We start from the raw sequence: 15910 nt of genomic DNA on the forward strand, positions 1-15910 counted from the left end.
CTGTTTTGACACCACTGATGACACAAAGGAAGATACATTTTATGCTGCTATTGCTTCCCTGAAACTGATTCAAACCGTCCGGTTATACCTGCCGTTCTGCTGTGTGTGATGGGACAAACTGCCAAAAGCAATAGAACCCTTAAGATGGACACATGGGCAAAAAGGAATGAGAGAGACAGTAGGCTGTACACAGATCAGCGACTTGCCTGACCAAGTGAAGGGACCGAGGAATGAAATGTAGATTATGGACAAATAAAAGGCCAAATTACTGATGATACAGAATATAGCAGTGTTCAGAATGGTTGCAATACTTTAAAATAGATGAATTTAATGTTTTATTTGAATCTTGAAAAGCCTCTCCTTTCAACAGTTTGTCCAGTGGTCACATTTGGTTTTGAGTCTTTTAAATCAGGAATTACATTTATACCTACGCTAGTAGTTTTATGGTGTTCTTCAAACAACTCATGGTCTTGAGTGATCTACCAGTTTAATAGGTTAAAAAGTATTGGCTGACCAGTGTGTAGACTATCCAATATATTGGGCTAATGCTTTTTTGGGATATTGGCATCAGTCAGGGAACTCATAGGTGATGACTTTACTCCAAAGACAATCTCAGTTAAAACAGACAATTGGGAGTACCACCCTTGCATTTACCTGTCAAACTGGTGAAAAGATTTTCTAGTTTCCATGCTTTATTTAGGCTACAGTAACATTTTACGTGAGGATGTCTAAAATGAAATATTGAAATTGTTGTCCACGTCTTTTGCTGAATCTGGTTCACAAATTGTATTACTATTCCCCCCCCCCCCCCTTGCTAATGTTGGGTAAATTAACGATGTTTTTATGATAAATTACCAAAATAATTACTTGTAAACAAAGCAATAGTAGGACACAGCATGTCCATGAGCAGACAAGCAATGTAGACTTGGTTCTATTCATTAAGTTAAATCAGTCAAGTGTTTGCTTTTGAGGTGTTATCTTGGATGAAGTGCATTTTGTATGCCTAAATCTTCAATGTATGGTGAATGTGGCGAGGGAGGTCTGAGGCTGTGATGCTGTAGGCTTCAGACTCTGCTCTGGAGGATAACTACCCTTTTCCCTCAGATTGTTGTTCTGCTTACCTACAGTTGCTTCTCAGCATCATATACATTAAAGGTGTTAATTGCATTGGTGTTGCATTGTTAGATTTTTCTTTTGAAGAATTCCATATTCCCTATCTAGCTTGTCACTTCTGCTTGGCATTGAACTGTTGGTGAACACTTGTCGCGTGGTACACCCTGTTAAAACTGAAAAACTGCAGCAGACCATCACCTTGCAGTAGTCACATAACCCCCTGGATCATCGCTCTCTGGCACCTGTGTGCTTTTATATGAATTCAGTTTGATATTTCATTTAAGCTGCAAACCTGTTTAGCTATGCAAATTAGTGAAGCGAGGTGATATTTTTATAGTGTAAAAGAAAATGCTGGATCCTGAGTGGAAATGTTATGCTTTACACATATACAGTAGTATTTTAAATAACAGGTTGATCATTTTCAGTTGTGTAGGATATTTCAGTAAAGGAGTAGCCTATTCGTAGTGATGTTTTAGAATAGAAAATTGTTAAATGCTGATGGGTAGTCTGGTTTGTTTGACTATTTCAGATAGATGCACCATTTCAGATACCATGTTCCTTATTTCTCACTTGAAAATATCGGTGGCAGTTTGTGTAAACTGTATGCTTAGTTAATCATCAGTAACATTTCATCATTTTGATGTTGGCCCATTGTTATTTCTTTAAATTGCATGTATTGAGTAACAATCTCTTATTGGCCTTATATTGGTCATTAAGAACACCACTCTATAAAAATCAGTATTGACATTGGCCCTTGAAAAAGCATTGTCAGTCAACTACTATTAAAAATGTGCTTGCAGATGGTAGAAGTTTATATATGGAAGTAATATAGTGGATTAGAGAATCTAGTATTTAGAATTACCCTGTAGTTTCTGTAACTACATGATAATGGAGCCATGTTTTAAATGTTGAAGTGGTTTAAAAGCTTTTGTGAATAAAATTTTGTTGAATATTTAGATAAATGCTAAATGTCTTTTAGGTTCCCTGGTAAGACACTGAAGGGGAAGAGATACAAGCCTCTTTTTGAATACTTCAAGGTGAGTGCTTTATTAAACCACACTTCTCATGGTTTGTAAAGCCTGCCATGTCAGCATCCTAGGAAATGCTCCTGGCTGAAGGGATACTTGAAGAGACGACCAAAAAGTTAGCATTGCTAAATATAGTTAGCTAAACATTTTAAAGCATTCGGCTTCCATTTTCTGGGTGAAAAAGGCTCTCTATTTTTCTCTCTTTTTTCCAGTTTAAAGAAAAAGGAGCCTTCTCTATTGTTCTGGACGGTTATGTTCGTGAAGAGGAAGGTACTGGGGTGGTTCATCAGGCACCTTACTTTGGAGCTGTAAGTCTGCAACATTGGCATGATTTCACTGCTTTAAAAGCCTACAGTGTACTATAGGGGGCTTCAAGGGTGTAACCCTTCAAGAGTGCTTACCATTAAAATGTTAGACCCACATTTGCATCTTGAAGCTTAAGCAGTTTGATATCTGTTAAGGAGATGACTGAGAATGACTGACTTTACTGTCTGCTTTGAGCCCTACTGCTTAACTGTACTTCTTCTTTTTTTTCCCCTGTTTTTATAAAGATTAAAAAACCTTTACTAGTGGGATTTTTGCTGATTCTAACAGATGCATGGAAACTTTAATAGTGGTGCATTTTACTGACCAAATTGTATAATGGTTGGCCATGGTCTACTACTCTGTTGCAAGCACAAAGTGCATTTGATATCACCCAAATGTTTGCTCTCTCTCTCTCTCTCTCTCTCTCTCTCTCTCTCTCTCTCTCATATATATATATATATATATATAAAATATAAATCTCTCACCTTCTTAAGAGGAAGCACTGCCAGTAGAGATATCTTGAGTGTATTGGTGCTTAGGATTAGTGTGTGAACTCTTATCTGGAGTGTAGAAGGCTGCCCACATAAACAGCCTAATCTCTTGAAGTGAGAGGGCTTTTGGATGCATGGAATGGGTGTCCTCGCTGACTGTGCCCGAGACCAGTTTAAACTGAAGAGCACGTTACTGTGAGTGTCGGAAGCCATTGGGTTTCAGTAGAATGATTGCGCAATAAAACATGTTGGTCTTCTTAAATCACATGGGTAAAGTGGGGACCTACATTGTTTTCCTTTAATTGCAAAGAAATGTAATCACAGTACCATACCATGAGCAGTGATTGTTGTATAATATTAATAAGCAAACCCTATAAAAAAATGTACCTATGATAGTTTTATTTTTGGTTGTCTTGAAGAAAAAGCTTTAAGAAAAGCTCTGAAATATTTCCCATGTTTAGTGATTCTTCTAAATAAAAAGGGGCCCTGGTTGCAAGTCACAACACACACTAAAAAAAACTCAGTATTTAAAGGTGTCAAAGTCCATCGTGTTCTGGTGAATAAACTTCATGTGAAGCTTCTGATTGTAAATGCACTGTCAAGACCTTAGACACCCACATACATCCACACACATTTTCCTCAGTGTTGTCTGTTTTTCTCAAGCCATGAGGCATGGCAGCATTTCTCCTTGTGGCAAATGGCTGTTTAAAATGTGTTCTTGTATTTGCCCCATTCCTGTCCAGGTTCAGCTTCTATGATGAATGGTCATTTTCGGTTGTTGCTGACCCCCTCCTCTGGAATAAGTGCTGACCTCACAGCTGCTGCATTGTGCCTCTTTCTGCAGGATGATTACCGGGTCTGCATGGAATATGACATCATCCAGAGAGACTCACCACCCATCTGCCCTGTGGACTCATCTGGCTGTTTCACCTCAGAAGTCACTCACTTTGCTGGACAGTATGTGAAGGTACAGTTTTTTTGGGTTTTTTTTGCTTACCTTTCTCTACATTTTTACATAAAAATGTTTACATAAAAATGGTATATATTTTAGTCCTAATCCCAAACAACTAAAGAAAAAATGGCTTTACAGTCAGCTGTAATTTAACCATGTTAGGAATTAAGGATGCAGCATACTCACAAATATAGATATGCCCTGACAGTTATTAACATTATATTTGGGAGGGGGAAATATTCCCACCTCCACTTCTTCCCCAACGATATGTAATTTACCAGCCAGTTAGGACATCAGCCCAAAGTACTTGGTCACTTGTGTTGAAGGGATGAACAAAGCTGTGTCTGCAGTGGTTTGTGGAGATGTCTGCAGTGGTTTATGAATGCTGGAAAGAGATGGGCTTTCAAACCCACAGGCTTGTGGTAGTCTTGTATCATGGGTGAAAAGTGTGCTTCACTAGAACTTGGATCCACTTAAATGTGGAGAAACGCTCCGTGGTGATTCTCAGCAGATGCCCACACAGTGCCCTGGTGTGGTTCAGTGTTACCCGCAGGGTTGTGTTAATTGCTCAGCTGTGTTTGCATGCCCCAGTACACAATTGTCCTTGCTTGGTTTACACGTTGTTCAGTATTAACAGAGAGAGGAGCTATACTGTCCTCCCACACAGTGGACTTCCAGCAATCAAACTGGGCCTCCAGCAGCAGAACTCAACACTTGAATGTAGGAGCATTAACAGTTTCCCATCTCTTACTAAAATTTTATGAACCTGCTGCTTAGGTCATGTCGTATGGGTTCCATTCTCAGTGTTAAAACTATGCATGCTATATTGCATGGTTTGTCAACACAATGCAGATCTATAGACTGCCGGATACAATTGTAGTTTCAGTGAAAATTTAGTGGCCTACTGTTTGGATGGTCCAGGAACATAAAAAGGAAACAGAATCCCAGCTGTATGGTGGATCTTTTTTTTTTTTTTTATATAGAGGGATGCCATTTTATGCAGATAGGCCTACAGTCAACTAGGAACAGCTTGGACCAAAAATGATTTCAGTTTCATTTTAGGACCATTAAGTCTACAAAGATTACACTCATATAGTAGGCACTCTTACTAGCTATGACCACAAGAAATGATTATTTAACGTAAAATACATCAGGCTTTCTATATAGTTGCTTGCAGGAATTGGACAACAAAAGTTGAAAGTTGGCTTTTATTAGTCAGATGGTATAGTGCCTTCTCTGCATTTGGGCAGATGACCATACATACAATCCTAGGCAGGGGGGTCATAAAAAAAAAAAACTGAACCCTTTTCTGACCAAGAAGGGGCTTGAACCAAGTAGTTAAACGGCAGTGTATGAATTGTGGTTGGATTGTTTAAATTCAATACACACGTGTGGTTTTTTTTTTATTATTATTTTTTTTAATCCAGTTATTATAATAGAAATGGATGGTCAGTGCCTGCTTGCAGAAAACTGCATGTCTGTGTGCGGGACTGTGAACAGCTTGGAAACCACAGGACAATGTAATGATTTCTAACATTTTAAACACACCAGTGTATACAGCTGCTCAGGAGAGAAGGGTCTGTCTGCAAACTGCAAAACAGTACTGAACCTGGTAAACATGGCCAAAACAAACTCTAAATGGAACATTTGTTCTTTCCTTCCTGTTCAAAATTTGAACAAAAAAAGCTTATCCTTTTTTGAAGCACAATGAAATCAAATCTGTGCAATAATTCCTGGCTTACAATGCTACAGTTCTTGGCTACAATTCTTAATGCTTAATTAGACTGAAGGACACATGGAAAGGTATATGAGACCTTTCCTTTATATAGAATTTTGCAGTTCCTTCAAATTCAATTCACTGATTTCCTATTAAGTCAGAGGACTGGGATGGCCATGGCAAAACCTTGATCTTGTGGCCATTTAATCATTTTTGTGTTCATTTTGAAGAGTGCTTTGGATCACTGTCCTGCTCGATCCATTGCCCAGTGCATGTTTCTTGGCTGTGTCAGTTAGGTTTTGATTTAATAACAGGTAATTGTTGGATTCCGTGATGCTCTATATATATATATATATATATATATATATATATATATATATATATATATATATATATATATATATATATATATATATATATAATATAAAAATGTCTAGGCCTTTAGAAGATAAACAGCCCCACCACATCAGAAATCTAACATTGTACTTCATAGTGAGCATGAGACACTTTCTGCATGACACTCTGTGTCTTCACCAGACCCACTTCTGGCCATCTGACCATTAATCACGACTCCACTGAAAGCTGCGGTAACATCTGGAAAACTGGTAGATGGATGAGTTTGTGTGTCCTTAACAGCAGAGGCTTTCTCTTGGCAACACTCTCAAACAACTTGTAGTTATGTATGTGATGTGTGATTGTTGTTTGGGAGATGTCCTGACCCCAAGATCTATCTAATGTCCGCAATTCTCGAACTGTTGTTCTTGCAGATTCTTTGGCCAATCAAACTATCCTCCTCAGTGTATGTGGGGTCAATAAACATACATCCTCTTCCAGGCAGTTTGTTTGTTTGTTGGTGTCATATATCTAGTTAATACCATGACAAAGGTAAGGTTGAAGAGCTACTCTATGCAGACAGAAGGGGGAAAAAAAAATCCATGCTGCACAACATACATTAATGTACTTTTTTTCCGGTCTCTCACTTGCACATGCTCTGTCTCTCATGGGATGATCGCTGCCCCCCCCCCCCCCCCCCCATTACATGAACAGTCTTTTTTTTATATGATATACACAATTGGTATCTTCTGACTTTCTTAATGTTTTATTGTGTCATGTGACACAAATGTCTTCTATGGCCAAATGAGCTACAGGTTTGAAAATATCAAGTCACTCATTGAAAAGCAAAGCTTTGGTTACCTAGCATCAATGGGACTGTGTTCCGATTTTAGGTACCATTTTTAAGAGAATACAGAAATTTTGCAATGGCACATAAATTGTGACCTGTGTCTGTTGGATGACTGTTAAATAAACCTGAAATAACAGTTAGACCATCAGTGCTTTAAATTAGTTTACAGTGTAACAGTCCATCGTTAATGATTGTTTATAAGAAAATGTTGAGCTGCAGTGAGTGAATTTGTTCTGGGTGTGGTATCAGACCTTGCCATGAGCGTTGACGTTATTTCTGGTCATGGATCAAAACCTTCAGGTTTGATCTTGCATTCTAGTGTCCAAAATGAGCAACCACCATTGTGCATTTGCTGGTACTGTCTTTGCTATGCAATTCCCTAATTTGATCTATTTATTTTTAAAGTCAACGTGGTTCAGAATTTTTTTTTTTAAATAAATGTGATTAGAAACTGGTAGGGAAAAATTATGGGCAGGACATTGGGAGAGATTTGGAAAATCAAGCAAAACTAACATGGAGTCAGATATGAATGCTAGTCTGCACTGTCATGGAAGATAATTAATCTCTTTGCATTCTGTACTATTGCATTGTACTGCAAAGTCAGTAGTTGGGTGAAGAATACTTGTATGATTTTATAACTTGTTTGAATAAAAAGGCAGCACATTGCTAAAGGGTATCTGCATACAAAATGGTTTTAGCTATATGACAGAATTGCCATATCCATCAGTAGCAGAGTTTATGCAGGCTGCATTCTTGAAACAATAATACCTTGAACATATCCTGGTATTCTCCAGTACCCCACCTTCTTCAAAGTGACAAATTCGAGAAACCTGACCTGTATCCTTGGTATTCAAGGTTTAGGGATCAAAGGGTATAGGCATAGAAGTCACTGCATTTTGTTTTAAAAATCTCAGGGAAAGAAGAATGCATTAATTTATTGTTTTTGCCTCTAAAAACCTTTCTTAATATGACAGGACATAAAGTACATTTTGGATTCAGGTTGTTAATGATCTGCCTTTTTGATCAGTGTGCCGAACTAATGACCTTTTGTCTTTACTGACCAATCTAACTGTTTTGGACCTGATTGGGCTTGTACAGCTAATGCTTTTAATAATGTACTATATAAAACACGGTGGTCAGATTTGTAATTATTTCATTAACCATGTGTGAGCAGCGTCCTTTTAAAAGGTCATTATTGTGGTGGTAGTAGTAGGCAGCTAATGTTCAATGCAGGCAATGTATATAGTGTTTTTTTTAATGACTTGCTACTTTATGTAAGCCATGCCATGAGCAGGAGAAGGGGGGGGGGGGGGGTAAGGGTAATATTACCATTTAATTAAGTATTTTTTAAATACTCTGAGATGGTTTTAAGGTGCATTATTCGTTTTTAAACATTTTCACTCCAACAATACTGCAAACGGTGATAATTTTGGTTACTGATATTATAGAAACATTTCAGTACTATCAGTAATGCCAACTACTGAGCTTTTAAATTAAATTTGAGTGTAAAAATGGTAGTGTTTATGGTGTTACCTAGCCCTTTTTTTAAGCATAAATCAGTTATTTCAAGTGGGAATTTCTTTCTGCCGAATTAGCAGAGCTGATTATATAATATAAGGATTTCCTTAGCTGTACATGTACAGCAGGAGTGTGCTGTATTGCAAGATTTGGTTTCATGATTGCACTAGTGTTAATAAAGCTGTTCGTGTTGCATCGTAGGAAGTTAATGGGTGTTGGACAAAAGTGCATTTTAAATTTTGTTTTTTTTTTCCCATATGTTTGTGTAGTTTAAGCAGTTCTATCTCGCTCCTGACAGGATGCCGACAAAAACATCATCAAGTGGTTGAAGGAGAATGGGCGGCTGGTTAGCGCTGGCTCTTTCAAGCACAGCTACCCCTTCTGCTGGAGGTGAGTAATGGTAAATGACAGAGGGTCTCTGAAAGCAAGAGGACAACTCTCACTTATTTCATCTGGGGCTTCAGTGTTCAGCCACTTAGACTCTTTTTAGCAACAAGATTTTTAGAGTTTTTTACAGCAACTAATCATATGTGCTTGTGTACTTAAAAAATGGCAGATCTTGTCTTCAACATCTCTAAGCTCTCAGAACATGAAAACAAATTTACCCCAGAACAGATCAGAAACGAATAAGGGGCTGTGCTTTGGATCAGCCTTCTCATTTAGTAAAAAGAGACTTTTAAGATCTCTTTATACCAGTGTATCAGATCTGATTGTATTTTTGTGTCTGAACTTAACACACAGATATTTAAGTTTGCCTTTAATTGTTTGCATTTGTAAACAATTATACATAGCATATGTGTGTGTGGGGGGGTTGTTTGTTTTTGTTTTGTTTTTTTTAAACATGATCAAGATTTAATTTTGACTTTGGAAATGACCAAGGGTTCACTCTAAAACTTTAGCTCAGTCCTCAGCATATTTATTGTGCATTGAATTGTAAGCCATGTGCAGTATTTGTTGATAAATTGATTATAACAATATGCTATATTGTTGAAGTTCTTGAATCCCTACTCCTGGTCATTCCGAATATGCAGTTTTTCTTGCTGCTAAGAGCAGGTAATTTCTACCATAACACCAGTTCAAGGCAACGTGCATTTAAGGCTCATGGATCCTACAACAAAATACCTTCGGGCTATAACCAGGCACTGATTATTGGATGGGCTGTTGCTAATGGAAGCAAGGTTGTTAATTAAACCTAGGCTGTATGCAAGCATTATCCTATAAATAGCCATTTATGCCAGTGTCCTTTGAGTGTGCTGCTTACCAGAACAAAGACAGGAGATTAAAAGCAGCTGTTTCTATCTGAAGCCCATGAGCAACTTCTTTGAGTGTTCTGATGGGTAGAAAGTGCTAACCAAAGCCTTGGTGTTGTTGATGGCAAAAAATAAGCATCCCACAGTTGTTGAGGATTTACACTGCAGTGCACAGTGCACTCTTGACGCCACCTAGGCAAGAAGATAATTCTCAATCTCTGGGACACATGGCACAGTCCCAAATGAACTGGCCAACACTTTATGCAGCTCTGTTTTAAAAAAGCCCCTTTTATTGGAGCCCGACAAGTGCCCATTTATCTGAGGCCCTGATAGCGATCGTAACTGGCTGAACTCTGGAGAGGCTCAACATCGCAATCCTGGCAACCACGGCCAGTGCTCACAGTGTAGACTTAAAGAAGCACTTGGTCTGAGTTCACAGGCTGTGAGATTTTTCACGTTTTCAACCTTGCAGCCATAAACACAGTTGCACTCAACCTCTAGTGTAAGGTTCTAAAACTGGATATTTTTTAGAAGCACAACAGATGCTCATGTCTTGAAAACCAAGCAGGAGAAGCTAAATTTACCCATCCACAAGCTCATCCATGATGATGTAACTCTGTGGAACAGCATACAAATTACCTGGAGCAGTCTGTCATCCAGTTCCACTGAGATGGACAAGAGTGTAAAGAGAAATAAGTCAAGGACCTTGGTTCCTTGACTAACAGTGAAATTAAACTGCCAGGGGACCTCCTTCACCTGCAAAAAATTCTAAGACGATAACAATTCTTACAGGCACTGAAAAGACCCATTCAGTATCAGTTCTCCTGAAGGAAATTGTCCATAAATCTAAAGAGCTGAATAGCAGCGCTTGTATCAAGGTGGGTAAGGAATCCAACCTAATGACTTGTCTCTGGGATGTAGATACACGGGTCTTGAACTGCAGGACAGTCTGCACAGGTCCGCAGCCTTTTCCCAACATTTAAATCACTAGTTTTGCTTGATGAAGCCTCCAGAGGACATCTACATGTGCTTTGATCCCAGTATATGCACTGATATCTATCTATTTATTTATATATATATATATATATATATATATATATATATATATATATATATATATATATATATATATATAAATTTAAAAAATCATTATCTAATTAATGTTGCCGTGAATCACAAACATGTTCAACTGAAATGGTGTCCCCTATACCATGATATGAACCAAATCAGGGCATTTGTGTTTCATTTCACCTCTATTTAGTATAGATGAGAAACTGAGAAAATAGTAACAAGATTTAAACTTGCATCTTTACTAGTATGAGTCATGCTGTTGATTTTCAACTAGGATCATCACCTTTGACAGAGCAAGAAAACTTTGAAAGACTGGCTAACCCTTCCATCAATAGGATGAGTCTTCAGCACTTTGTCTACATGGCACATTAACACTGCTTCACCACTTCTCAACATGCTCCAGATGTCTGTGTCCCCTGCACTCTTCGGGTGCTGCTGCTGTCTTGAAACGTCATTAAATCAGCAGCACATGGGGGGAAAAGGAAGCGTGGGTGAGGCGGCGAGCCTCTCAAGCATAAGCATATGGCACTCAATGCCACAGGAATCCCACTGAATGCCCAATGGGATGTCTGGAGAGGTCACTCTCCTTCCTCCCCTGCAGAGCCATACTTAGCCCAGTCACGTATTAACTGTTCTGGGAACTCTGTCACTGTTCCCTCCCTGTTGATAAACTCAATGTATTGTATTCTGATGTATTGTATTCTTGTATTGCATTGTATTCTGTGGTCATTGGTATTGGCTGGTCAGACTGTTTATATATTGTCAATAGTTTGTAGCCTGGGAGAAGAGATATTTGGTATCTTTGCCTCTTTCCCTCTTGCTTTTTTAGAAAGAGAGTGGAACTGTATAAAATAAATCTCCTTAAGCCCTTGCTTAAAATGCTGTTTGTGGTTGAGATGATTGGAAGGGTGACATCAGATGTCGCTAGCTGAAACTTTTAAGCAACAATTAAAGGCATTTAAAAAAAAAAAATTTAAACACAGTATGGGTATGACATTAATTGATATGGAAGATGTGTATCTTGTTTGTATTTGTAATTGAAATTGAAATTGTGTAAATTAAAATAGTCAGTGTTGTGCAGCACGGAGCCTGCAGCATTGAATAATCTTTCTGCATTTAACAGGTCAGACACACCACTCATCTACAAGGCTGTGCCCAGCTGGTTTGTCAGAGTAGAGCACATGGTGAAGAAACTTCTGGACAACAATGCCAAATGTTACTGGTAAGGCCTATCAAATCTGCAGCTTATTTCATTTAAACTGAAATTTTGAGCTGTTTAACTGGAGTATTGAGCTGTCAGGGAATGTCTGCGTCATAGTCCAGTGCTCATGTAGTAGTATAATTTTAAATTCCCTCTCATCAGGGAGACTGGGCAAATCCATGCCCACGCTTCTGCTACCCTACAGGTGCCAGGCCGCGTCCTCCAATTCCCATAGGTCTGCAGTAGGGACGGTTTGCTCCAATGTGCTTGTCAGTCTGAGCCAAATCACATGCAGGCACCAGGGACGGGGGAGGCAGGAGGACTTGTAGGGCATTGTAATGCTGAGACTGTACCGCACATTTGGGCCTCCCCATTTATATTTCATGTACTGTACCTGCTCCACTCTACAGTGGATAAAGAGCAAGTTTGATATGCAGCAGAAGGGGTGTAGAAGGTCCTTGGAAAAGCATACCGTAATTTAACCTTGATACATGATGCTTTTAGCTTAACAATGTTCATTGTTTTTAAGTGTTTTAATTATGTTTCTCTCTTGCTCTCTCAATCTCTTTTTGTTTCTTTGTCTCTTGTTCTGCTTACTGAAATAGTATTACTAAAATTTTGCATACATATAATTTTTTACATACACTAAAAATGTCATGAAGAAAAATGTCTCAAATTTTGCTCTAGAAATATCACTTCCACAGTAAAATGATCATGTTATGATCTATCCAAAGTTAAATGATGCTTGTTAAATGGACACTGCACTGAGTTATCCGCTAAACTTTTTTTTTCACTGGAGAATCATCTCTTTTTGTATGTAGGTGTATAACTTTAACTGCACCTAATGTTTTTGATTAGAATTGCATACTGTTCTAATTGACAATGTATTAGTAATGGAACAATGTGCAATTAGAACTATATAAACACCTTCTTGAATAAATCCCATTATAGAAGTGGGCCTTTTATCTTGTATATCTAGCAGGCTGAACTACTGTGCAGGCTGAAGCAGTCAGCACGGCAAATGGTACTCTGAGAGCAAAATTAAAGTCCTCCGTCAAGATCAGCACAACGGCAGTGCTGCTCTTAGAACATCGTGAGGAACCCGTTGCTCATTTCAGGCTGTGTGGGGGAGTGGGAGACGGCGCCCTCCGGTTCCCACGCTCCGAGCCATTATTTTTAGGCAAGGCTGCCTGCAGCAGCCTCCTGCTGCCCCCAGATAAATGCTGCCTTGTTACAATTTGCGGATCATTTTAAAAATGACATCATTTTGAGTGGTGCGATGGAGGAACATTCACCCTATTGTTGTGGGTTCACTGGTTGGAGACCTGATGATTCTATAGCCATCTGTGATTGGGAGACCTAGGGAACAAAACTGTCTCTGCTTTCTCAGTGGAAAGGATGGAAATACTCTGTTCCCTGTCAGTCACCATGAGAGTTGACGATCATGGATGTCTATGCGCTTGCAATTGCTGATTGGGGCAGTGAGGGCTTTCAGCTGCCCCCTGTTGCAGTGTGGGCAGCAGCTTGTAAAGATGTGGTGCCTGGCTTCACCTGTCTCTGAGAAAGCATGTGCTTGCTTGCACCCTTCACAGTTTGTAGTTGTCATATGACGAGGAGAGTGAACTAGCCAGTTGGTGAGTGGGGAATTATCTTAATGACTAAAGTTGGGAGAACATGGGAGGCAACAAAAAGCTGCTCGCCAAACCCAGAGTGTGGGATCAGTTCCCACACTTTAACACTTTTGATAAATATAAGATAAATAAGTAATAAGTTAAATGAGTAATAAATTGCCAAACCTTTTCATGTTTGTTTGAGATGTTTGTTCATTTGGTAAAATCAAATGTATTTATATAGCGCTTTTTACAACAGACATCGTCACAAATCAGATTTACAAATGTCCATGTCCAAGCCCCGAGTGAGCAAGCCACAATAGCAAGAATTTTAAGAGAAAAATAAATGTAAAAAATAAAAATTAATGTCTAGTCCAGTTTTCTGGTTGTCCTAGTCTGGTGCTGATGTGCCTGTGTCTGTGGGGAAAGACCGTTCAGTGCCATGTATGTCATTAAAAGTATTTTAGAATCGATATGAAATTTTACTGGGAGCCAGTGTATAGTAGCTAAGATAATTTGATGACATCAAAAACTTTGGCTGCTGCATTTTGAACTAGCTGGAGCTTGTTTAGGCAATTAATGGTACAGCCAAATAGTAAGCCATTACAATAGCCTAATCTTGAAGTGATAAATGCATGGACTAGTTTTTCTGCATCATGTGAGGAGACCTAAACCCTGACCGAAAGACTTCATGTATCTGGTTCCTATTTGGATATGAGCTTAGCTGCTGAGCTACAGTGCTGAGCTACAGCTAGAATCTTGGAAATAAATGGAGGTTTGAGATCAGCCTGTAGTTTGACAGCTGACATGGGTCGAGGTTAGATTTTTTTGATAAGTGGTCTCATCACTGCTAATTTAAATGACTTAGGAATGTAGGCAAGCTTCGAGGAGTTTACTAAATTTAGTAAAGGTTCAGTTACTTCAGGTATGATTTCCTTAAAGTGTCTAGGCAGTGAATCTAGTAAGTATGTGGAGGATTTTGAGTGTGAGATCAGAGATGCAAGTTCTGACTCTTGTATAGGTGTAAAGGATTCTAGTCATTTTTGGCTTGGTTGTTCTGATCTCTAACTAGCTGCCTGATGTCACATTAATGCTCTTAATGTTATTTATAATGTGCTTAATTTTCTCATTAAAGAAATCCATGAACTTACTACTGTGTGATTGTAATCTGAGCATTGGTGTCAGTTTTAATCCTAATTAGATGTGCTAAATTGAAGTCAACATTATTTTTGTTGTTTTCTATTAGGGTTCAGAAGCTGTTTGAGAGGTACTAAGTGCTTTTCTATACTTGAGATGGCTCTCCTTCCATGCAAGCTGGAAGACTACAAGCTTAGTGTGCTGCCATTTGTGATCTATTTTTCAAGAGTTTCGTTTTTGTATTGAGTGTGATTTATACCAAGGTACTAATTTTGTGTCCCTAATTTTTTTTTATTCTTTAGTGGAGCAACATCATTGAGTGTGCAGCAGAATACTGATTCTAAGCATTCACTTATTTGATCAAGTTCCACGAGGTTTGAGGGTATCCTAGTCACAAATAAGTCGGGTAGATTTGCAATAAATCTAGGTGCAGTGGCTGACATGATCGTGCGTCTGGTATGATAGCAAGGCAAGGTTATTATATTGTGGCTCGTGTAGTTCAAATGAAATTATGGAATGGTCTGAGATGGTATCCGACTGGGGTAGTATAAATACGTTGTCCATGTCTACGCTGTATGTCCGTACTAAGTCGTGGGTGTGTGGGTGTGTGTGTGTGTGTGTGTGTGGGTGGGTGGGTGGGGGGTTCTCTTGTACATTGGGTGAAATCAGTTGATTCTAATACAGAACTGAAGGCCGATCTCAGCGGGTCTTGGGCACTATCAAAGTGAATATTGAATATTGAACTCATGTCCTTTCTATTGGAGTGAATAGATTAGGGAGGAAATCTGCAAATTCGTTAATAAATTATTAGTAGGGTCCTGGTGGCCTGTCAGTATAAATAACTGTAATGCCACCTCCACGGCCAGTTAGATAAGGGCGGTGTACATAACTATAGCCAGAACAACATGCTTTGTTTAAAACTGTACTCATGTGGCTTGATCCAGGTTTCTGTTAGACAAAGTACATTAAATCTATGATCTGTTAGAATTTCACATATCAGGAGTGATTTAGAGGTTAGGTATTTAACATTTAGTAATCCCAGCGTTGGATGAAGGGTGCAGGCAGTGTTCTGTGAATCAGTTTGTTTAATACTAATTAGGTTAAAACATGTTTTTCTTTGTGTCTGTACCCCAAGCTAAGCAGAAACACATAAAACGGTGTCAATATGATGAACCTTGGGTGATGTCACGTTGCGACCAGCAGTCTGTTGGTTTAGTCTTTTTGTCTGCTGCCTGGCCTCTGCTCTGGATTGTCATAGGTTAAGTAGGTCTGTCATATAAAATTATGGTTTGTTACAGGAAAGGAGAGCAGTGCCCTCCCTATTTCATTGTAA

General features: G+C 38.8%; 1 protein-coding gene across 1 annotated transcript in view; it reads left to right on the forward strand.

Moving 5' to 3' along the window:
• Positions 1–15910, forward strand: part of iars1 (isoleucyl-tRNA synthetase 1) — a 57332-nt gene that overhangs the window by 12390 nt on the left and 29032 nt on the right. The window contains exons 9-13 of the mRNA XM_027020349.2: positions 2093–2150; positions 2354–2449; positions 3783–3905; positions 8607–8698; positions 11753–11851. Coding sequence (XP_026876150.2) covers positions 2093–2150; positions 2354–2449; positions 3783–3905; positions 8607–8698; positions 11753–11851 — 468 coding nt within the window. The remainder of the gene's footprint in view (positions 1–2092; positions 2151–2353; positions 2450–3782; positions 3906–8606; positions 8699–11752; positions 11852–15910) is intronic.

The sequence above is a fragment of the Electrophorus electricus genome, chromosome 20 (genome assembly GCF_013358815.1).
Source record: "Electrophorus electricus isolate fEleEle1 chromosome 20, fEleEle1.pri, whole genome shotgun sequence".
In the NCBI taxonomy this organism is placed as follows: domain Eukaryota; kingdom Metazoa; phylum Chordata; class Actinopteri; order Gymnotiformes; family Gymnotidae; genus Electrophorus; species Electrophorus electricus.